Source organism: Rhinolophus hipposideros (genome assembly GCF_964194185.1).
Source record: "Rhinolophus hipposideros genome assembly, chromosome: 20".
NCBI classification, from domain to species: domain Eukaryota; kingdom Metazoa; phylum Chordata; class Mammalia; order Chiroptera; family Rhinolophidae; genus Rhinolophus; species Rhinolophus hipposideros.
This window is the reverse complement of record NC_138066.1, coordinates 43,552,400-43,577,334: the sequence shown is the minus strand read 5'-3', so window position 1 is coordinate 43,577,334 and position 24,935 is coordinate 43,552,400. Positions and strand designations below refer to the sequence as shown.

Below are 24,935 nucleotides of genomic sequence, written 5' to 3'. Positions count from 1 at the left end.
AAATGGACAGAGGACCTGAAGAGACATTTCTCCAAAGAGGATATACAAATGGCAAATAGACATATGAAAAAATGCTCAACATCGCTAATCATCAGAGAAATGCAAATGAAAACCACAATGAGATATCACCTCACCCCAGTCAGAATGGCTTTCATCAACAAGACAAATAGTAACAAGTGTTGGAGAGGCTGTGGAGAAAAAGGAACCCTCATACACTGTTGGTGGGAATGCAGACTGGTGCAGCCGCTATGGAAGGAAGTGTGGAGGTTCCTCAAGAAATTACGAATAGAATTACCATATGACCCAGCAATCCCTCTCCTGGGTATCTACCTAAAAAATCTGAAAACATTTCTCTATAAAGACACGTGTACTCCAATGTTCATTGCAGCTTTGTTTACGGTGGCCAAGACATGGAAACAACCAAAATGTCCTTCGATAGATGAATGGATAAAGAAGTTGTGGTATATATACACAATGGAATACTATTCGGTGGTAAGAAAAGATGATATAGGAGCATTTGTGACAACATGGATGGATCTTGAGAGTATAATGCTAAGCGGAATAAGTCAGAAAAAGCAGAGAACCCTATGATTTCACTGATATGTGGTATATAAACCAAAAACAACAAAAGAACAAGACAAACAAATGAGAAAGAAAAACTCATAGACACAGACAATAGTTTAGTGGTTACCAGAGGGTAAGGGGGTGGGGGGTGGGTGATGAGGGTAAGGGGGATCAAATATATGGTGATGGAAGGAGAACTGACTCTGGGTGGTGAACACACAATGGGATTTATAGATGATGTAATACAGAATTGTTCACCTGAAATCTATGTAAATTTACTAACAATTGTCACCCCAATAAATTTAAAAAAAAAAGATAAACATTAAAATAGATAACTCCAATTCGTGTCAGTGCCTAGCACTGCAGCCACTGCTGGCATTGCCTGTTTAATAAACAAATGGTATGACCGCACAGGTGTTACAGATGAGGCAGTCAGCGCCCAGAAAGGTGAAGTCATTTGCCCAAAGTCACACAGCTTAGGAAGTAGAGAAGCCTGGATTTGAATCCAACTTCGTCTTACCTCCAAGTTCATCTTCTTGTTTATCAATCACAGGAGCACCCTCTAGTCATTCCTTCCAGAACCTTCCACAATAAAAGGAACACGCAGCACAATAATTCCGTAGAAAAATCATAACATAAAGTTGAAAGCATCGGTGAAAAAATTGTAATGAGTTATGCCCTATGCTGGAATTTGGCAGTTTGGACCTCTTGTATTATTGAGCAAAGAGGCCATTAAAGAAATAGATCACACAAAGGCTGGCAACAAAGTGCAGCCCCTTGGGGCTTCACCGCAAGGATGCCACACAAGGTCTGTGACTGAGATGAAAGCATCTTGCTGTCATGGATCTGGCATCTCAGCAATGCATGCCTTCTGGTATGGACCCCACTCCAGCCCAGGCTTTGAAGCTGTTCTTACCCTTACAGCACCACCCCCGTGAGGCCATGATCTCTTTATTTTTTCTAATTTTTTATTATGAACAATTTGAAACATACACAAAATTTGAAGGAACAGCATAGGGAACAACTAATATTTTGCCATTTGCTTTATCTGTCTCTCTTCAACTGTCTCTCTGGGCGAGTTCTTGCTGCTCCCCCCACTTGTAAGTTCTGCCATGCCTCAGTGCCTTTGCACATGCTGCCCCTCTGCCTAGAACTCCCTATGTCTTTTATCATAGCCTTTCCCATTTTTGTTTCCACTGCTGGACAGTGCACTTCTTGGGGGGGTGGGTGTTGTTTCTCCTCTTTACTTCCACTGCCTTACAGAAGGCTGCTCAATTAAAAGTGGTTTCTCATTTCTATGCTGTTCCATCCACTAGGCAGGGAGCCTTTCCTGCTCCTTATGCTCAGATATACGTAAGTCATCTTTGAAGGCCCAGCCCAAATGCCATCTTTCCTACAAAAGTGTTCCTGATTCCATATAGATGGAAGCAATTGCCTTTTTCTGAGGACCCGTAGCACTTTATCTAGTCCTCCTGACTGGAACTTATTGTACAACTTGGTTTAATTATTCATACACCCATATTTTATCTCCCACTAGACTGTGAGCATCTTAAATTCAATTCCATTAAGTGGATCATTTTCTCATCACAGGAAGTATCTAGCACATAGCTGATATAGTTGATATTTAATAAATTCAGTTACATTCCACAAATGTTTTTGAGCACTTACATGTATCTAGCCAGCTACCAGACTCCGGACATTGAGAGACAGACACAGCACAGCAACCTCTGCCCTCTGGGAGTTTATGGTCTATTCCAGATGTCAGACTGGAAAACAAGTCACTACACATATGATTGTGGAGGTAACAGGAGTCCATGAAATGCTCTAAAGCAAACACAGAGACGCTTATGCTTGGCTGGTCAAATCCAAGGTTGTTCTTTTACTTTTAAATGTTCATTGATTGGTTTTCTTAATATAAAAGTAACAGATGCTCTCTGTGGAAAATTTAGAAAATGGAAAAGTGTTAATTAAGAAGACAAAATATCTTGGGATTATTATCACTCCAAAAAAAAAAAAGTTAACCTTTTGGTCTGCATTTTCAGTCTTCTTGCACACGATGTGGGGTGACTGAAGGCTCAAATTCTTTTTTTGAAAATAGCATTATTGGCGCGGCCGGTTGGCTCTGTTGGTTGGAGTGCAGTGCTCATAACACCAATCTCACCGGTTCAATTCCCACATGGGCCAGTGAGCTGTGCCCTCCACAACTAGAGTGAAAACAACAGCTCGACTTGGAGCTGATGGGTCCTGGAAAAACACACTGTTCCCCAATATTCCCCAATAAAAATATTTTTAAAAACATAGTATAGCATTATTATTTATATAATTGACATACTATAAAATTCACCAATTTAAAGGGTACAATTCAGTGGCTTTTAGTGCAATCAGAGTTATACCACCATCACTACAATCTGAGAACAATGTCATCATTTCCCAAAGCATGTCCCCATTAGCACTTACTCCCCATTTTCCCTACCACCAGCCCTAGGTACCCACTCAGCTATCTTCTGTATCTATTGATTTGCCTGTTCCGAACATTTCACATAAGTGGAATCATAAAGATTAAGGCTTTTGTGTCTGGCTTCTTTCACATGGCACAATGTTGTTAAGGTCCATCTCTACTGTTGCATGTGTCAGTACTTCATTCATTTTACTGAATAATATTCCATTGTATGAACATGCCACATTTTATCCATTCGTCAGTTGTTGGACATTTGGGTTGTTTTCACTTTTTATCTGTTATGAATAATGCTGCTGTGAACATTCATGTACAAATTTTTGTATGAATGTATTTTCAGTTCTCTTGGGTATACACCTAGGATGGAAATTGTCGGATCACATGGTAACCGTTTAATAGTTTGAGGAACTGCCAAACTTTTCCAAAGGGGCTGTACCGCTTTATAATCTCACCAGCAACAGATGAGGGTTCCAATTTCTCCACACCCTTATTAACACTTATTATTGTGCGTTTCTTTGGTTCTAGATATCCTGGTAGGTGTGAAGTGGTGTTTCCCTGTGGTTTTGATTTGCATTTCCCTAATGGCAAATCATGTTGAGCATTGTATGATGAGCATATTAAAAGCTCAGAACACTTGGTTATTCAAGGATTGTGCTAAACACAAGTATCAAATCAACAGTGAATAAAAGCCTGAGGTTTAGCTGCCAAATGCCCTTTCTGGGAGACGCTCACAGATAGTTTTGAGCTGCCTTTTGTAAACAATTCTGAGGACATCCTTGGACATAAGCCCTATCCTGCTAGAGCATGTCCCTGAATACACAAAACTAACAACAGAAAAGCTCCCCAAATCTAGGACCATTAAGTGTGAAATTCAAATAAAGCTTAATCTTACAGTGCAGAACTAAAATCATTTCACTATTTTTATTGATAAATGGGTAAAATTATTTACTATCTTCCTCAAAATGAGAGTTATTCATGTAATACCAGTGACCCACAAAATACGGGGTCAGTTTTACATTTTTCTGGTCTGTTCTGTGGTGCCACAGGGAAGGTGTGGTCCAATCTGGAAAAGGTCTTTGAGATACTGGATTTATGATACTGGAAATACTGGAGGATTTCAGAACCAAACGCACTGGTGTCTGGGGAAAAAAGTCAGGCTCAGAAGTAATCTGATTTGTAGGAATCTGAAAAGAAAGTGGATGTTATCATTGTTGCTACTGTAAGAATAGTTCCCATCACGAGTTTGGGCAAGAAGTCCAAGTAGAGAGATATAGGCAGGCACTAAGTGAAATATGTAACTATTTAAAACCATTATCAGTGGGGCTTATGCTAACGACATACACACGGTGCCAAAAAAAATGTATATACATTTTAAGAAAGGAAAACTGTATTAAAATTGTAATACTCAATACATACCGATAACAAAAGATGAATACAAGTCACCTTTGACTTCTGCAATTACAAGAGGAGGTCAAAATGGTTACCATCAGCGTCCAGACACTTCTGATTATGGTGAACTACTGCTTGAGCAACGTTGACCAGTGTCCACTTGTATACAATTTTTTGGATATATATGTGTGTGTGTGTATAAATATATATATATGTATGTATATATAAATATATATGTATATACATATGTATATACATATACATATACATATAACTAGACAGAAACATCAAAATTATAGTAGTTGTGGAACAGTAGTAGGACTGGGGTGTTAGTTTTTGGTAACACATGGAGTTAATTTATGGAGAAAATTTATACCAAAAAAAGTGTTAAACAGAAGACGCTCAGGAGTTTCTAGATTCTTATCCCTGCACTGATCACTGAAAAAAATGGTTTTGTTTGAAGAAAAAAAGGCAGAAAAATCAAGCTGGGTTCAAATCAACCTGATGATGTTTTGGTAACTATTATGAGCTAAATATTTGTGTCCTCTCAAAATTCATGTATTAAAGCCTTAATCCCTGTGTGGTGGTTTTTGAAGGTGGGGTCTTTGGGAGGTGATTAAGTCATGAGGGTACAGCTCTGATGAATGGATTAGTGCCCTTAGAAGAGGCCAGCTGGCTGTCCTGCTAAGTGAGGACATGAGAAAAAGGCAGTGTGCAAACCCTTTCCAGAACCCTGTCATACTCACACCCAAATCTCAGACTTCCAGTCTCCAGAACAGTGAGAAATAAATTTCTGTTGTTTGTAAGCCACCAATCTGTGGTACTTTCTATTGCAGGGACCAACTAAGTCAGTGACCATGAAACAAAGGAATCGACCTTCATATACCAGAAAGCTCCAACGAATTTTGGAGGCTATCAGATCCTAACTTTCAAACCTCAGAAAGACAAACATGGTCTTGAACATCTATAGCTTGTTATAAGGAGATTCCCCGTGAGGAAAAGCGTGTAGAAAAAAAAAAAAATTAACCATGGAAGGAGGCCAAGTTTTTTATAAAAACTTACTGAGTTAATCTTAGTGTCCTCAAAGATATTTATAATTTCCCCTCATGAAGTCCAACCTTTTATTTTTCTCAGGAAAAAAATGGTCGATCTTATCAGAGGAACTTTGTATTACCCACTATAAATCTACATTATGCTATAAACAATTTTTGTTACCAGCTGGAATATTCTAGAAGGCTTTCAAGAATCTGAAGGCAGTAAAGACCTTGTTAGTCACCTGGTCCAAACTCCTTACTTCTCAGTCTAATCAGGCCACTCCTCAAGCTAGTTGACAGTCATCTGGGAAACCAAGCTCCACAGTGGTCGAGCAGAGTTCTCTGCACCCCTCCACAGTCTAGCTTCACTCAGGCTCCCATCACAACTCAACTGTGAGTCTCCTAAGAAGTACGGGCTGTGTTGGTTACTCTCGGAAACAAACAGATGTGTCAGGCAGCTACTCAGGGAGCTTAGGAACAGCATCTGTGCAATAAGGTTGAGTTCTCATCACGGTCAAGTAAGGTTGCTAAACCGTGAACACACATGGCTTCAAAGTAAGGTAGGACCTTTGAAGTGCCCTGAGAGAGGAATAAGATGGAATAGGTGTTCAAAGGAAGAAAGCTGCTCCTAGCCTTGGGGTAGGTAGAAATTAGGAAATGTTCCTTACGGTGGGGCCTTGATGGAGGAGTAGGGTTTGGCCCGAGGCAAAGAGAACCAGAGAGAGGAGGTATGGGGGAAAATTATGGTGTAGTTCAGTTGGAGTACAGGAAGCAGGAAGGGAAGGTTGGTTGGAAAGCAAGGTTGAAACTACCTCAAATGCTGGGCAGGGAGTTTGAACGTTTCTGTTATATGCACTTTAGAAAAGGTTATGCTGCATAGTATACTTGTGTTAAATTGATGTTCATTATTCCTATAAGGTTGGTGAGCCAGCTCTTGCTATGGAATGTATTTCTCTTTTACACTGATTTATAGCATCTTCCCCCAAACTATAACCTGCTATATAAATGCCAGGATTGTCGGCACAAAATTAGCTTTAATAATGTAATTTTATCAATACATGCTGAGCCTTGGGTGCTGTGATATTCTCTTTCAAGATTAAGTTCTGATTAACTAATTTTGATGTCAAAAATAAACCAGCTAGTTAAATTCCACCATGTTTACAAGAACTGGGATTTTCCGTGTAGAATAATAGAAAAATAAAATGAAACAACTATACCTTGTCTCTCCCACGGTCAGCAGTGTTTGGCCTTCAGTTTCATCTTAGGAGTTTGTTCCCTCTCTTCTTGGACATTTGACAGGCAGGAAATCAAGCGTCAGTCTAAAGCTACAGTGTAGTTAATTACAAAAGAATGATCAACTTCTAAAAAGACTTTGTTCACATTTGTGTTTTCCTATCATGCACCTCTATGGAGAAAAGACAAACCAATGCATTCCTCCACTCCGTGTAAATGCTCCTTTTGGTCACAACTTCCCTCAGCTGCCTTCAACAGTTTGTACGGAATACTTGTGAACCTTTTGTCGTCTTGGTGTACTTGAAAAAGGGACGTCTGTGAAATACAGCTACACAGCGTTTTCACAGAGGCTCCCACCCCACTACTGTGTCTCAGTTGCCCCCCTCTTTTCTGAGGGAAATGTACAGTATGCATTTAAAACACTGCCCAAGGTCGTGTTTTTGAGGATTTGCCACATCTCCCGTCACCAAAACAAAATTCTGATTTAACCTAGAAACTATTTCTTTTTTTTAATCTATAAACTCTTAAGTTTCTTGCTTTCTCAAGAGACCAAAGTCTCTCTTTTCCAACAACCCACATTGTGGGCAATGGGACAGGTCATTCTGAGAATATCCTGTGCCAATGACAGGTGATTGTGCCAATTAACCATGAGGGTGCCAAATGCTTTACTAGACAATAGGTTGAGTTTTAGTGATTTCCTCTCAAAATGAATATTCCCCTTTTCCAATAATAAGAAAAGTTTTGAAAAAAAGACTCGGTGGTGTGTTTTGGGGATTCAAATGCTCAAGTGAATTTAGATTCAATTTTAAAAGATCTTGAATCTCTAAAAGAAAGCCTTTAACGAACAACCTGTTTGCAATCTACACATTTGTAGATATTTGTAGATTTGTAGGTATTTCTAAGTTCAAATTTTTCTCAGTTTCTCTTGGGAGCAACACTGAAACTTAATGATGAGGTCTTGGAACAGAATTGTATTTGCCAAAAAGGCCTGGAGCCCACCAGTCTCCAAGTATAGCAATGGCCACTGAACATTTATTCCCATCTTCTTTGCAATTCCAGTTGTGGGGAAAGGTCCTTCCTTCTGGGGACGAAAAGTACATACTCGGCTTTCCACAAATGCCAGTTAAAGATATAAACATGCCCGAATTCATTTAACGACTTCTGATTTAGATAGAAGTTGTTAAGGAATAGATGAGTGGTATGCCTGATAGGATTTGATGAGAATGGCACTTTACCTCTGTGTTCCCCAAACCCAGACTAATCCTGAGAAAAACATCAGACAGATCCCAACAGAGGGACAATCTACAAAATACAGGCATACCTCAGAGATACTGTGGGTTCAGTTCCAGACCACTGCAATAAAGCGAGTATTGCAGTAAAGTGAGCTGTAATCTTCTTGCTGGTGGAGCGTCTTGCCTTCAATTTGCAAAACTCAATGCCTGTGAAGTGCAATGACGTAAGGTGTGCCTGTACCTGACCAGTATTCCTCCTCCTCAAAACTGCCAAGGTCATCAAAAACAAGGAAATTCTGAGTAATAGTCAAGAGGAGCTGAAGGAAACACTAAATGTCATATGGCATCCTGGATGGATTCTGGAACAGAAGCAGATAGTAGGGGGAAAGTAAGGAAATTTGAATAAACTATGGGCTTTAATTAATATTAAAGTATCAATAATTGGTTCCTTAATTATGACCAATGTACCATACTAACGCAAGATGTTACTTGGGGAAACTATTTATTACAAAGGGTGTGGATTATAGGCTGGGAACTCTATCTTTGCAATTTTTCTGTGAATCTCCAAAAATAAAATTTAGTGATATAAAAAAATGAGTGTTAACGCGTTCATTTGTTTTGAAAACAGCACTTCAAGTACAACAGACATAGCTGCATTACTCTTGCAGTTGGACAAACCACGAACTCAGAACAATCCCAGCGCAGTTTTCGCAATTTTAAGAGAAGCACAGAGAAAAAGGAATGCTTCCCCTTTCCCACATCAAAGCATATTGTGAGTCTGGGACTTCCTTAGACAAAGTCGACACCTCCATCTTTAGTGAGGAAAAGTGTATAGAGTAATATTAAGGCAAAGTATGGTTGGAGATCTGCCGAAATAGAGATTACTGTGCTTTTTAAGTCACTAGATGAAACTTTTGCTTTCAAATTTTAAGTATCTGCTTTACACTTTACATTTATCAAACTGTCCGTTTAAATAACATCATAGTATTGAATAGTTTATAAATGTTTATTAAATGGCAGCAATCTTTACAAAGCAAATATTAATAGCAAGAGGCAAAATTTTTGCAAAATATGTACAAAAGTAAAAAGCCTTAATGAACTAGCAACTCATTTATAAAATCAAACCGTTCTTTCATTTGCAGACCTACTTTAGAAATAATTTATTGCCAATCCTGAACTTAAGCGCTGACAGAAAATAATTTACAGTATCAGATAATGTGCTTTAGTTCCTGGAAAGTTATAAAAAGACACACGTATAAAAAAATCCTAAACCGCAAATACTTTTATACAGAACTAATACAAAGCATGTTTTGTTGGGTACAGAATCTATGAGGTTGTTACAAAGAATACTTTTTGATAAGGCTTCTTGTGGTAAATGAGCTTTCACCACATTAGTACACAAAAGCCATTTAAGACATTTTATGCTACTGCTTTCAAGTAAGAGGTAAAGAAAGGGTGAATAGTATGGTTTGTTGCATTGTTATATATACGAGGCCTGACAATTAAGTTCGCAAACTCATCCCTGAAAAAGTGCTACATACCTCGTTGCTGAATATCACGATGGTCACCTTTGAAGTACTCCCCTTGGGAAGCTATGCACCGATGCCAGTGCCTAGTCCACCTTTCAAAGCAATTTTGGGACTCTTTCTGGAATGGCCATCAGAGCTATCATTGTATTACCCTTGATGTCATGAATGTCATCAATTAAATGTCTTCAATATTTCCTTTATCTTCAGGTAAAAAAAGAAGTCACTGGAGGCCAGATCAGGTGAGTAGGGAGGGTGTTCCAATTCAGTGATTTGTTTACTGGCTACAAACTCCCTCACAGACAGTGCCGTGTGAGCTGGTGCATTGTTGTGATGAAAGAGCCACGAATTCTTGGCGAAAAGTTCAGGTTGTCTAACTTTTTCACGCAGCCTTTTCAGCACTTCCAAATAGTAAACTTGGTTAACTGTTTGTCCAGTTGGTAAAAACCCATAATGAATAATTCCTCTGATAGCAAAAAAAGGTTAGCAACATCGTTGCAACAAGTTCGTGAACTTAATTGTCAGACCTCCTACTTTCCAAGAAGGCCCCTTCCCTTTTCACCCCGGGTACCATCAAATAGGCACGACGGAGGACAAATGCATCACTTACTATGGCAAGAAATATTATAACAAGCTTTCTAAATACAAACCCAATTTAGATACCAAGCAGCATATTTCTATCATGACTTTCACTGATGGAAAATTTATGCATAGTGAGTCCTAGCATACTTTGATCCATCTGGAAATTTTCATCATCAACAGCAGACATGGACAGGGCACACGATCTTTCATCAATCCAGAAAACACTGCCCTATCATTAATGCTTTTTGGTCCACATAAGCTCTGGCATTTGAAATCAGGGGTTAGACCTGGATGATACAAGAATGAACAGATTTACTTAAATGCTAACTATACATTCAAGTACGGACATAAGAATGCTAGCGGTACAAACACTGTACTTCAAATGATGTTAATAATCACTTACCAGCCCGTAAGGCTAATAGTGACTTGTTGGTACTTGAATAAGCCACGAAGTCCAACTTGTTGAAAATGTTCAGGTTTAGACTTATACTTCAGTCTCCAACACAAATTTATTAAGCCCTAACCTCGTACCGTAAAATAATGGGCACGTACTGCCATCATTTGCTTTATTTGGAACGTGGAGACACATACACACCCACTCACATACAATCCCTCCCTTCTTCATGTTTACTAGACTGAAAAGCCAGCATGCATCCTAACATTACAAAATCAATGCTGTTCGCCAAGCAGCACAACACATGGACAGATCGTTTGCAACTAATGGAACTTAACCTGTTGGAATGAAGGGAAGGAGAGATACAGTGAACAGGCACTAAGTCAAACCTCCAACTGAAAAACACACGTGCACAATTTCTGTTCTTGTTTCCTCAAATAAAATTAAAAGAAATGAAAAGGTAACAGAGTGACTTTCTCTATATTTATTAGAGAGTTTGTTACAAATATTTGATGGAGCTTTACAGTCATGATCTCATGGATTCAAACAAGAAATTAAGAGTTAACACTGATATTCAGCCTTCCCGTTACACATACAGAAATAATATTGCTACAAATTGCAATGGAGAGAATCTTGTTTCAAACGGCTTGGTTTGGGGTTTTGCCTAAATGTATCATTATATAATGAAAGCACCAATTTGAGGGCTTCTCAAATAGTGATTTGACTTTCAGAACATAACAAAACATAACTTGGCAACTTTATTCATGTAAATAAGGCATAACCGGATATGTGTGTTAATGCTGAAAATACATTTTATCAAAAGCATAAATACAAGTATTTGGGTATACATTGGAAGTTAAGATTTACTCATTCTTTCTTACAAAAAGTTATAGGGCATGTGATTTCAGTGGAATCTAAATCAATACTTCCAATCAGTTCTTGTATTAAGGTCATCTTACTTCCTTCTAGTTTAAACCAACGACTGCCACCAACTGAACAAGGATTTCCCTAAACAACCTCACCTGAGAGATTCACCTACAGATCTTCACTATGTAAAATACATGCCAATGAAACTTCCAAAAAAACAAAACAAAAACGCATCTTTTTCATTCCACATTCCTTTCTTGGGTTGCGGCTGTTCTCTAGCCATCAAGAGCCTTTTCCAGACAAAAAGACTGAAATGAAGATCACAACTTAATACAGTATTTGGCAGAAAGCAACAATTCCTTGTATTAAAAATAATTTAAGTGGCAGAGACACACCTTAAATTATTTGGATCTTTAGAAAACACTTAACAAAAACTTTTCCCTATAAAAATCAAGGCCCAAATTTGTGGTGTTCTTTGATTTATAAGGCAACTCTGTATACTATAAAATTCTTCAAGGTCAAAAAAGACACTTGTGTGATTTTTCATAGCAACTAAATGAGAAGACATTCAGGTTTAAGAACAGAATGGAATGAAGAATTAGGCACATTTTATTCCAAATCATAACTGTAAAGACTTAGAAAATGAAAAACACCAAAGAAATTTGTATTTAAATTACTTTTTTAGAGATTAGAGGGAAATTGACGTAGTGAAAACTGAGTGTCCTTTTAACTTCGCTGAATTTCACCTCCCTCTTCATCTAGTGGTGGTGTTTCAAAAGGATCTGGTTTTCACAATAGGGGTAAAACAACTCCTTCACATGGTTTAAAAACATAGCATATAAAAAGTGTGAACCTTACAGTTCCATCTCTCAACGCGTGTGCCATGAAATATAAGTAATTTACTGCCTCAAAATATAGTCTAGATATTACTATAAAAGAATGTTGACTCTCAGACATCACATGCACATGGAAAGAAAACTGCAAATGCCCAAAATAATACCACATCTATTTGGTGTTTTAACATGTCTTGGTGGTGGTCAACATGGGGAAACGTGATTATTTCTGCTTTGTCAGGCAATTTTATGGTTCATATCACAGATCTTAAATACAATGTAAATAGACTAAGTTTCCTATTTATACAGGGAACTTACTTTTTAGCTTTTGCTGGAGTTAAACAGTGTTCTGGCCATTCAATAAAGCTATTTGATAAATTTACACAGACTGCCACCAAAAAGTCCCTGTTACTGAACACATATTCAGATATCCACTAGCACTGACATTATTCTTAGTCTGTGGATTGAAACAAAGTATTCTTTTTGCCAAGCAGCGCTACATGTAGACTCTGCCAACACGCATGAACTGTACTATGAACACTTGTGTTATCGTGTCGGGGTACAGGCCTGTAGGTCATGTATTGCCAAGGCATGGACACACTGCAAGTGACTATGGATACCATGAGGGTGGAATGCCAAATGCAAGATAAGTCAGGTGTGTGAAGAACGATCCCAGGTTAGCTCACTGAAAAGCCCTACTCATACTAGACAGCAAGACAGGCCAAGAGCCATTGTGTTATGGCTGGAAAGGCTGGGTGAGCCCTAATGTTGACCCATCTTTCCAGAACTTTCTAGCCAATAAAATACCTGAGAACATGGTTAGCTATACAGTAAAGTGACAGAGATCACAGTCTTAATCACAATTTTCAGGAAAAGGAGAAAAGCTGCCATACTTTCCAAACTGTCATCAGCCTTGTACGTCTGTTTCTCTAATCCAATTCTAAAACCACACATAACCTACAGGGCGGTATTTTTAGTACTGCAAACCAGCCATTCTCATGAGTGTGCTATGAATGTACTTGTAACGGGTACTTCATTGGTATTTGAATTTGGTAAGTGATGGAAGGGGGTCAAATGCAATCAACTTTTGGTGTCAACTAAAAAGTTACTACTTATTCTTGGGAGTATCCTTAAAACATTAAAAATGTACATCAATGAGCTGGAATTTCATACAAACACGGACGTACTGTCTCTTTCATAGACACACCAAGATTGAATAGAAATCTGAAATAATACCTTCTTGAATACTGTGACAAGAAAATACTGCCTTTGGCCAGCTCCAAATGAACAAAAAAGTCCAATAAATGCCACAGTCTGAGCTGATGGGGACAGGAGAACAAAAGAAAGATGTCTGTGATGGCATAACAATGATTTGCTACAATAAGGCCCCAAATCATCTGAGACAGGGTTGAAAAGACTGAGAGTAAAACACTTAACATTCTGGAAAAGGCTGTTTATTTAGAAAATTCTGTTATCAAGTTTCTTGCAATTTTTAGTTACTGCTATGGCCAAAATGTTTCACTTATGGCACATTTATTCCATGATATTTAAATATGAGAAGGGTAAATGATATTTCACTAGTAACTTTGACCAAAACACTATATATGGCACTTGCTTGCCTTTTGCTACCCCCCCGCAGTACCACTGGTGAACGTTCTTTACCATGACACCAGAAATCCTTATGTAAACTTTTAAAACACTACAAACATTACCTTTAGAAACCACAGAAACTGAAAAACAACTGTTGTGTCTATAAGCAATTAAAAATACATGAAGGCTAAATCTGTGTAAATCTATAGAACATTATTCCTAAGTTCAAATTTTTTTCCAACAGCCCTTTCAAAGTAAGTCACAAGTGTAGAAAGCGAGGCACAAATGTAGGGCGGACAAAAGATATCTCATTTGTTTTAGAACTGAATATTCTTAACCTCATACCTACGAATATTTAAGGACACCTTCTATACTTGGCACTACAGGAGAATTCAGTTTGAAAAGTGGAAGAATTGAAAGCCTGAAATATACCTTGAGGTTTGGCAGGAAATGACAAGTCCTCTCTAAATGGAAGCCATAATGAGACAGATCAAAGCCCAAATTTCAGCAGATATCGCCGGTGCGTTACTCAGCAGTTTTCAGCCACAAACCCAAGTCCACAGAGGAAGGACTAAGATTTCGAAGAAGTTAAACACAGAATCAAGATTTTTCTAATTCCTGTTGTAAACTATTTAAAAAAAAAAACCAAAAAACAGAAAACAATCCAAAGGACAAAGAAGGGATTAAAAGAGCAAGTCTTGTGCAGGTCACTGGAGCATAAGCTGCTTGAGGTTGTCATGAAGAATAGTATCCTTCACGTCCCGGAAAACCAGGCGGATGTTTTCCGTGTTGATAGCAGTGGTGAAGTGGTGGTATAAGGGCTTCTGCTGCTGGTCCCGGCGCTTGTTCCGGAAACATTCCACCAGGAATTTTTGGACGTCTCTTAAGCAGTGGGGATCCCCTTCAAATTCTAAGAAATAGTCTTTGATGCTCACAATTCGCACCTTCTCCTCAAGCAAATCTGTCTTGTTTAAGAAGAGAATTATGGAGACGTTGCTGAAAACCCGGTTATTGACAATTGTTTCAAAAATGTTCAGAGATTCTGTCAGGCGATTGGTTAGTCGATCTTCCATAAGCACCTGGTCAAATTCACTTGAGGAAACAAGGAAAAGTATTGATGTCACACTGTCGAAGCATTCAAACCAACGTTTTCTTTCTGATCTTTGACCACCTACATCAACCATTTTAAAAGGAACATTTTTAATTTCAAAGTCGTACTCATGAATGCCTTTGGTGGGTCTTCTGGCAAGCAGAATATCTTGCTGTGATGGAATGTAATCCTGGAAAAGAAAAAAAAAAATTTTAGACTCAGCAATCCAAAAGTAATCAGAATTGCTAATGTTCTAACTGATCTAGTGAATGGAAATGCAAACAAAACTATCTTTGTAAGGACACCTGATAACAGTAAAGCATCAATACTATTATTCTTCTCATTAGACAATGCCAAGATATATTAAAATATTAATGTACAAAGACTGGTTCGAAATTCACTGCAATGAGCGGCGCCTACTTTTTTCCACCCCTCCACGACTACTCAAACTGAGGTCTCATCTCCCAAGTGTCCTCATTCCCCTGCCCACTGCTATATGTACTGTCAGTATGACTCCTCGCCATTCCCCGCTCTTAGTTCCAGCCAACATGACCTCACTGCTGGCACAGCCACCTGCTCCTTACTCCTCGAACGGCAATCAGGTCTGAAATGTCAATTCCCAGAAATCACTTTCCAGTTCACAGATCGCTCCCTCTTTCTCTCCCTCTCTCCCTCTCTCCCTCTCTCCCTCTCTCCCTCTCTCTCTCTCTCTCTCTCTCTCTCTCTCTCCCCCCTCCTTCTGCCCCCCCCCCATTCTAAACATTTCTCCACTGTGTACCAGCCTTCGTGACTAAGAGCTTCTACACTGGTCCCTCCATGTTATCACTGCTGCTACACGACACGTATGGAAAATACTTCCTATCCTATATCTAATAAACCGAATACACTTTGGGCCCCTTCCTAGGTTTGTTCCAAAGTACAGTGTATCTGGGTTCCAGCTTTCTCATCTACTGACACAAATAGTCACTGACTCTGTCAGCACCTTTGCCTGTGAAATGAAGGTGGCCATCCCTGGCCTACCTGCCTCTGAGGGAGAGTTTAAGCAAAGATCAAATGGGCCTTTCTCTGTGAACAGGATCAGTCAACGATAAGACCCTGAAAGGATGGAAGCTGCTGGTCCCACAAGCTACTCCCTGACAGCACACTTCCTTATGCAGTCAGTGTGACTGGTTCTTTCTCTTTTAGGACTAGTATTTTGTAAGACCTTTGACATCGCTTTTTTTGGCAATACTGAAGAGGAGGGCTTTTAAATGTTCCTCATCAAGGTCAAAATATTTTTAAAAATCAAGGCAATATTTTAAAACAGTGCCAACTCTTGTTCATAATGCTTCATTTTATGCCTTTCAAAATAGTGTAATATGATTTTGAAATGTCATAACAATGCAAATACTTATCTCCTAAAAAATGGTACACTGGAGTTAAGAATTAAAGAAAGTAGGCAGTTCTCATTTATCTGTAATCCACAGCCACTTATTAAATAACTCGAAGACTCCAATAAATGGGCTTCCACATTTCCTACTAGCTTTGGTTCATTATGATCAGCATACCCACAATTTTCAGCTTCCCCCCACTTTTTGCCTAACATTTTATCATGAACTGTTTTACATGCTGATACAGCTGTGTATCGTTTTAAAAGAGTATAAAATACATTGAATGCATTAATGTGATATCATTTACATAAACATTCTCCTAGTGGTCATTTAGGTTTTCAATTTTTGATTTAATTAATAGAAGTGCTGTTACATTGAAATTCTTGTGCAGAAACCTTTTTCCCCCTTTTGGATTATTTCCTGAGATTAAATAACCAAGAATAAGGCTATGAGGTCAAAGGTTATGAACATTTTGATGACCCTGGATACAACACCCAACTGCTTTCTAGAAAGGTGGTACCAATTTACAGTGCATGTATATGTGTGCCAGCTGCTTCAGAAACATGCCAGCCCTGAGTTATTCTTTTTATAAAAATTTTCTAATTCCATAAAAATAAAAAGCTCTTTATTATTACCTAGTTAGGAGCTAACAATCCAGTTAGGATGCTAAAAGCTAATTCATATAAAGCATAAAACACAGGACAATGTAACGCAATGCTAAATGGTATGGCAGTAACAGTGATTAGGACTATGGATCCAAGGCCAGTGTCCACATACTAGCTGTGTGACCTCGGATAAGTCACCTAACTTCTCTGTCTCAATTTCCTCATCTGTAAAATACCGTACATAACATTCATAGAGATGCTGTGAGGACTAAATGAGTTAAATGAGTTCAGTGCTTACAAACTGTGTTATGTGTTCCTAGACCAGCTGTTCCTACTGCATCTGCCACCACCATCGCCACTGCTATAGAGGGAAATCAAGAAGGCTGTGATAGCCAGGGAAACTTCCATTCAAGTCTCTCGAGTCACCTTTATAAATGCTCACCACTCATCTGCACTTGATAATCTATTCACAGACACAACATATTCAATAAGAAAACTCATTTTCATCCTTACCAACTCCTCTAGTCCAACTCACATGCTTTTCTTTCTGCTTCCTGCTCTACCAACACTGTCAGTGTCCTGTAAGCCTCCCTATGACCTTGGACTCTTCTCTACCATTTTCTATCTTATACTAATCCTGTTGCTCCTTCTTTGAGTCTTTCTTACAGTTTCCCTTTCCTCTTTATTTCCACTGTCCTCATTTTTTTCCATCTCAGGTGTGGATTACCATCTCTTCACTGGTTTCTCTGCCTTGGATGTCTCGTACCTCTCAGCTCCTCCATCTCTGAGCCTCCCCTAGACTAACCCTCCTGCACCATGACTTCAGGACTTGTGCGTATGGTGCAACCTTACTTCATCAGATCCCAATCTGGCTGAGCAGCTTTCATGACCCTCCTGACTCCGTTTTCTGGAAGCAGCAGACTGCTCCACAGAGTTCAGGCTCACCACAGAGCCTAACATCAAGACCTGCACAGAGCTTCACGTCATGATACCGTTACGTGTCCACGGACTTGCACAACAGTGCAAGTGCAATGAACAAGGCATCCAAACACAAGCTCCTACCTGCTAGAAACCTGTTGTTATGAGTTAGAGCCAAGAGCCTCACGTATGATGTGCCGCCTAAAACGAACCACATCCAGCTGTCTCTCATCTTGGTGGGCTGCATCTTCTATTTCCCTATCTAAATCCAACCCACCTTTCAGGTGGCTCAGGTTCACCTACTCTCACTGGCTAGCTCCAACTTCTCCAGCCAAAACATCTCTCCCCACTATGAACTAATAATCAGTATCATTTAACTGTCCTCTGCCTGTTTTGTGTATAGTAGCTATGTCTCTGATTAGAATGCGTTCCTTAAATACAGGGATCAGAGAACAGAACAGCTACGAGCACTGAGCACCAATGACGCGCAGGCACCGTTCTGAGAGCCGTTCGGGGAGCCATGCGCTGAATCGTGCCCTCCCTCACAAATTCACATGTTGAAGCCCTAACATCCAATGTGATTATATTTGGGGCTGAGGCTTTTCGGAAGTAACTAAGATTAAATGAGGTCATATGGGTTGGGTCCTAACCAGACAGTATTTGTGGCCTTATAAGAAAGAGAAATTTTCTCTCTCTCTCTCTCTCCAGGACTATGCATTGAACAAAAGCCTGTGAAGACACAGTGAGAAGGCCACAATCTGTAAGCCAGGAAAAGAATCCTCACCAGAATTAACTATGCTGGCACTTGATCTTGGACTTCCAGCCTCCAGAATAGTGAGAAATAAATGTCTGCTGCTTAAGCGCCCCCACTCTATGGTCTTTTGTTATGGCAACCCGAGCAGACTGAGACATGAGGTTTATTTCATGTAAACATCCCATAACCCTATGAGGTCAGTTCTCGTACTATATCTATGATATGGATGGAAAAACTAAGGTTTAGAAACGCCTAAGGTCAGACAGAGCCAGTCTGTGATGGAACTGGAATTAGAACCTAGGGGGCTGTACAACCCGTGTCCTTGACCCTGTGCTGTTCCACCTATCAGAGTCATGGGGCTTGGCACACAGCAGGGCTTCGATGGCCCTGGTACTGTATACAGTCAGAGATGGACAAGCAAATGCATTCTGTGATTCTGTAACTTATCTGATATGCACAGAATGCGTGGCCAATCTATAGCACACCCAGAATTTTTTCTCCCCTCCTTTATAACTACCTATTCATCACAGTACTTTTCTCATATTCTTCTAGATGTGGCCTCAGAATTGTCCTCAACAAAAGACCCTTAAGTAGCTAATACAAATTGACTGGGGTTGGCCTCTAGTCATTCATTCACAAGCTATTTGCTTGGTGCCTACTATGTGCCATGCACTAGGCATCAAGAACTCAACTCTTCACAGTCAAGAGATGAAGTCCTTGCCCTTATGGAAAGAGGTGGGTAAAAGGCCAATGAACATGTAAACAAATAAACCAACGGGAGTAAGAACAACGAAGTTTGAAAAAAGCAAGGGCTGCTGATGAAAACAAGAGGGGATCTACTTTGAGTGGTGTGCTCAGAGAAGGCCTATCTGAAAAGGCAAATTAAGGAGAGCAGGTCAAGTCAGCGGTGTCTGGGTTGGAAAACATGAAATAACTCTTAAAAATTAGTTTATCTACTAAGGCTTCTCTCCATTGGCCTATACTTAGGCTTATAATCTGATCAGATGGAAAAGTGACAATGAAATAAGTCTTAATAAAAGTTTCACTGATGTGGGCTGAGTAAACACAGATAAATACAGAGATCTCAATTTCTGGAACACCTGTGTCTAGGAAAGAGGAAGGAGAAAAATACTGGTTTAAGGGTAGACAAATGCAATTTAGCAAAATATAAAATAAGGGAAAATACAAAAATTATCCTGCAAGAGCAAAAAGAAGGTACTTTTTCACATGTCCTAGATACATTAGTATGTTACTTTCCTATTTCCAGTGGGTTTCATTTTGTGCTTTCCTTCACTTACATTTTTACAATAACAACTTGAAGGAATCCATAAGACTGTATTAAAATTTATAACAGAAATTTGCTGCAAGGGGAGGCAAACAAAGCCACACTAAATTTAGCAGGTAACAAATGACTCTGGGGCAATGCTTTCAAACATTTCTCAAGTATCAGGAATGTTTCTTCCAGTGAGGTCTCCTGCATGAGTGTGATATGGAGAACACAGTGTAATGCGGCAGTTCTACACACCGTGGGCCTAGGGGGCCAGGGCCAGGCAGTGCCAGCTGAGCTGCTGGCTCTGAGGGGGACGTGCAAGAAAATCACAACCTCTCTTCCCAAGGGCGACCCCTTCTCTTACATCGTGGTGTTTTTTCAGCATCTAGCCCTCCTATGCTGTAACTCAACATAAAGGAGTCCCGACTGGGAAATAACATTTGCTGAAATGTTTTTAATTCAATTAACCCCGTTTTCTTCCTGTTTCTCTTACAAAAAAACCCAAAAGGACAGTGAAGTAGCACAGATCATGTGCAATCTCATTTTCATACATAAACTTCTTTCCCTAAACAGTTTTAGTTTCATGAAGCTGTGGACAGGGCATTCCTTAAGGAAATGGCAAAGACCTGGATAATAGAGGGAGAAAAAATGAAGCAGGAACAGTCAGCATACTATCACTAGTTAAAAGGAAGAAGCAAAAAGCTTGATACGTAATTTTTCTACATTCCCTAACACCAATATCCTGACTACTGTTTTCAAATGGCAATAAAGATTCAGTTTAAAACTTACTTGTTCTCCAAGTTTATCCAAGTTATCCAGGAAATATTTTACAGATTCACCCTAAAACCAAGAAGAAAAAAAAGTTATTAGGGCTGAGAAATGGAAGATTTTGTTACGACAGTTTATATTAAATTGTCTGGTTGTACACTTAATCCAAACATCGTTTGCTGAGTCACCAATTTCAGACTCAACAGCTAAACCCCACTAAAAACGTGTGAAATGCCTGCCTCAGCCAGAGTGCCACAGCCTGGTTAATTCCACAAATGCTTCACATAAATGATACCCCCAAGCGATCACCTACTTGGACAGGATTATATGTATGCTCCTGATATCACTATCTACGCATCCAAAGGGAAGATGTAATTAAAAGATGAAACTGCTTTTGAGATAAATACTCATACATACATCTACAACTAAAACTTAAGTGGGATTCTCTTTCTCCACATTTTTCTCTTAAGTTTATACCAGCAGCAGTTATCTTCAGAAACAAGAGCAAACTGGACATGAGGTGAGACCACCACACAAAAAAATCTCCAGGAACAGGCGTGGCCTGGAGACACGCCTTGCTCCAGAAAATTTTGAATAATCCTGCAAGCTTCCTGTTCTCCAATAGGTCTTTTCCTGGGTGACCAGCCCTCTCTGTCTGAGCCCAGATTTCTATTGGACCTCCAGGCATTTCAAGTATTTAAACTGTATGAGAATACATTCCTAAAAGGAAACAGTTGTACAGAGGACAGAGAGGAGGGTAGTAAGCAGTGGTAGATAATACTGCTTTTTTTCTGGACTTGGAATATTGGTACAGTTTTTACAACATCTAAAGATGATTTTTAGAAAAAAGGAAAAGAAAAATCTTCAAGGAATTCATTTTAGGTTAACAAAGAGATGATTTGGTTACTCCTGTACAAATATTTTGCATTATGTCATCTATTTTAATGAAAAAATATTTTTGTGTTTGGATGGAAAACATTTTATAGGTCAAAGGGAATTTAACCTTAATCTTTAAATAACATCAATAATTAAATGAACTTATATATTTAAAGTACTTAAAAAGTAAAATTCAAATAAACATTACAAATTCTGTTTCACTGAAGTATATACGTCAGTTTGTTAGACAAATATAATAAAAGACAATCACTGTTTATGTATGAGTCAGATCAACAAAACGGTTACTCTTTCAGTAATATGTACACTGATCGAATGTTAAATGCCTTAAGTGAAATTTAAACACATTTCAAAAAAGGTGTGTTTTAACTGGTAGTAGTGTTGTATATTGCACTTACTTTTTTCTTGATTTTAGTATTAATAATAAATTCACTGTGGAAAGTTTGAAAACTGAAAAAAGGAGGAAACAGGCAATAACTACTAATTCCACTACTCAAAAAACAGCCAGTTAATATTTAAGGATATTTCCTTCTAATCACTTTTTGTATATTTAACATAATTGAAATAACAGAGACAAGACTGCATCCTAATGTTTCCACTAAGTAATTGTAAGTAAATTCCAATGGTCAAAATAACCCCCACTATTCATGCTAAAAAGTTAAATAAAATCACTAAATATTGGATATTTGAGTTTCTTCCTTTTTGTAAACAGTTTATATTTTAAAAATAAATAATGCTGTGATAAACAGCTTTGAGTACAGCTGTATGTGGTCTTGAATTATGTTCTTAGTGAGCTCAGAAGAATTACTAAGGCAAGGAGGTTAAACATCTTTAAGATGCCTAGTGCTTACTGCCACAAATGTTCTCCTGATTCTCTCCTATCCAAGAGTGAAAATGACTGAGTTTATTAATAGTGAAATTATGATGAAGATAAATTAAGCCAAGACCATATAAGAGTGTCCTGCAGATCCTTCTATAATAAACTAAGGTACAAACTGAAAGAGTCCACATTGTGGTGACTGATGCTTATCATTTTAGGGACCGCAGAGCAAGAGAGCTCTGTTTAAAACAGAAAATTACACTTTCCATATCCAAATCAAGAATAAAAATTCAACTATACAAATATTTATTTCAGTTAGTATTGCTGTTTATCTTAACTAATGATCGAATAAATGGAAGTTAAAGTAACCTTAAGATGAACACATTATCTAAAGCAGCAAGACCTCCTCCCCCTTTTAGAAAATAAATGTTTATACCCAATCCATTGTTTCTGAGGGTAGAGGGAAATTGGTATATTTATTCTAGTGATGTTGAAAATTCACACAAACTTTTTACAAAGTTGTAAGTATAACTCATAAAACGTGTAATGAACTCTTCTTAGCCATTCTAAGGAATTTACTCAACTTAAAATGATACAAACAAAAAGATATTTTACTCTGTGCCACTTATGATAGCAAGATGTAGAAATTCATTTTCTCACTCATTAGGAGAATGATTTAATAAATTCTGGTATACTACCAGTAACATAAGTCATCAAATTATTATTTTGATGTAATTGCTACATATGAAATATTTATACCATTAAATAAATGTTAAAGTAGCAGATTACCAAATGAAGGTCCATTAACAACCACTTATCCACAAGTTTTTTTGTAGTAAGCTTGGCCCCAACACTCATTTGGCAGCAAAACCTGACCCGAATAGATGTGAGGTTCTTTACAGTCTTTATTCAAATGTTTTGCTAACGTTGTGGATATTACATAATCAGTACATGTACTGTATTATCTTTCTGAAATCCAAAAAATGCTTAATTCCATAAAAATCTGAACTCAAGGAATTATGATGAGAATGCATCTGTATTATGTATGCTTTGATTTTAGCTATTTATAAGATGGAAAAGGTAACTTTGTGTGTCTATGAGTGACTATATTCTATTTTTTTAAAAAGAAAAATTGTCCCTATTTGATCATCTCTTGGTATACAAATATAAAAAAATATTTTAAGTTATTTACACTGAAGCCTCCTGATTTAACCTTCTTCCCTAAGAGGGAATATCTTAGATCTTTTGGGTTCAAATTACTACATGCCTTTGTTTATTATGAATTCATAATCTCAAACAGTAATAATTATACAAATATGCATGTGCTCCTACTATTAAATTTCAACTTCTAGTGAAGAAAGTTTCATTAGTATTATTTACGAAGTCTTTTGTGCACTCAAGACTATAAAAGTGAAATAAAAATATTTGTAATTCACTTTCAAACATTTGAATATATGAATACATTTCGGTTTAAAATAACTTCTCACGTAAAAAAAAAAGGATAGTTAATTCACCATTTTATATCAAAGGTGATACCAATCCTTCCATTAATAAGAAAACAGAGTGGGAGACCGGAAAAGCCTAATAATCTTTTAATACAAGGACGGGAAACTAAAGCTTCATATTGCTAACAGATCAGTCCATCAAAGGAAGCTTTTAAGCACACACGTGAGTGCATGCAAATGCACACGTGCATATGCTATAAAAGGACACTTTTCTGAATTAGGTAATTTAGAGAAAATTTTTTACAACAGCTTTAAAGAGTTTTACTGAAAAAAGAGAAAACCTGTCTTTTTACAATCTCAAAAAAATATTCCAAATTAAAAAACATAAAATGTATTTTTTTTGCAATTTAACCATGAAGGACGTGGAAAATGAATAATGACATCTCTGTTCTCAGTAAGCCCGAGAGCTTCTGGTCGTCGCCTCCTGTTTGTGCATTAGTGCCCTTACGCAAATTTTATACCTAGTTCAGTGCCCAGCACCTGGTAGCTGCCTCTCCTTCCTCCCCAAAAGTATTTAGTGAATAAAGTATGATGTACTAGAGGAAAATTTCTCCAAAATATTTTTTCCTAAGTTTCAGAAGTGATCAAAAGTCTTCTAGCTAGCTGTTTCATATTAATGTTACGGGAAAGATGTGAATTCCAGTCTAAACTTCTCAGGGCCTCAATTTAACCAATAGTAAAATGAGGAAGTTCTGTGATTCAATAGATAATCACTGTAGTTCTGCCCTAGGCAACAATTTCAGTTTGTACAATTGATTTAAATTTAAGTTCTCCTTTCTTTAGATCTAAGTGTCTATTTAATCTTAAATTCACTTCTGTTGTGACTCATCATTCGAGTTGTGTTGCCCAGTCTCTTGGCTAATACAGAAGATAATTTCACGTATTGGGCAAGAAACAGTATGTGTTTAAGACTCACTTTTTGTTGGTTATGACTTGAGACTATTTTAACTTTCCCCAACCTGTTTTATGTTACTGAAGGTAATTTCTAATAAAATTCCAAAGAAAAGCCATTTCATACTCATAACTTTTTAAGTTTAAGATGTTTTATGTCATCCCTTCGTTCTTTCTCTGTTCGGAATACTGAGATAACTTTCTCGGTTACTGTAGTTAGGCCTGAACAGTAGAAAGTAGCATGGCACTCTGAAAGCCTTGTGGGATTTCTTTACCCTGTGGATATTTATGTTTCCACCTAAATAACGGCATAGCAGCCAGTAGACTTGGGTTCTAGTCACAAAGCCAATG

The 24,935-nt window shown here is 38.1% G+C and overlaps 1 protein-coding gene across 3 annotated transcripts in view; it reads right to left on the bottom strand.

Moving 5' to 3' along the window:
- Positions 1-8,896: 8,896 nt before the first annotated feature.
- The window catches only part of GNA13 (G protein subunit alpha 13), a 38,806-nt gene continuing 22,767 nt past the window's right edge, over positions 8,897-24,935 (bottom strand). For 2 of the 3 annotated variants that reach the window (XM_081027506.1, XM_081027505.1), the window contains exons 3-4: positions 20,496-20,546; positions 8,897-14,979 (exon numbers count right to left, since the gene is read on the bottom strand). In XM_081027506.1, coding sequence (XP_080883632.1) covers positions 14,407-14,979; positions 20,496-20,546 — 624 coding nt within the window. In that variant the 3' untranslated portion in view covers positions 8,897-14,406. The remainder of the gene's footprint in view (positions 14,980-20,495; positions 20,547-24,935) is intronic. The other variant, XM_081027504.1, reaches the window with a different exon arrangement.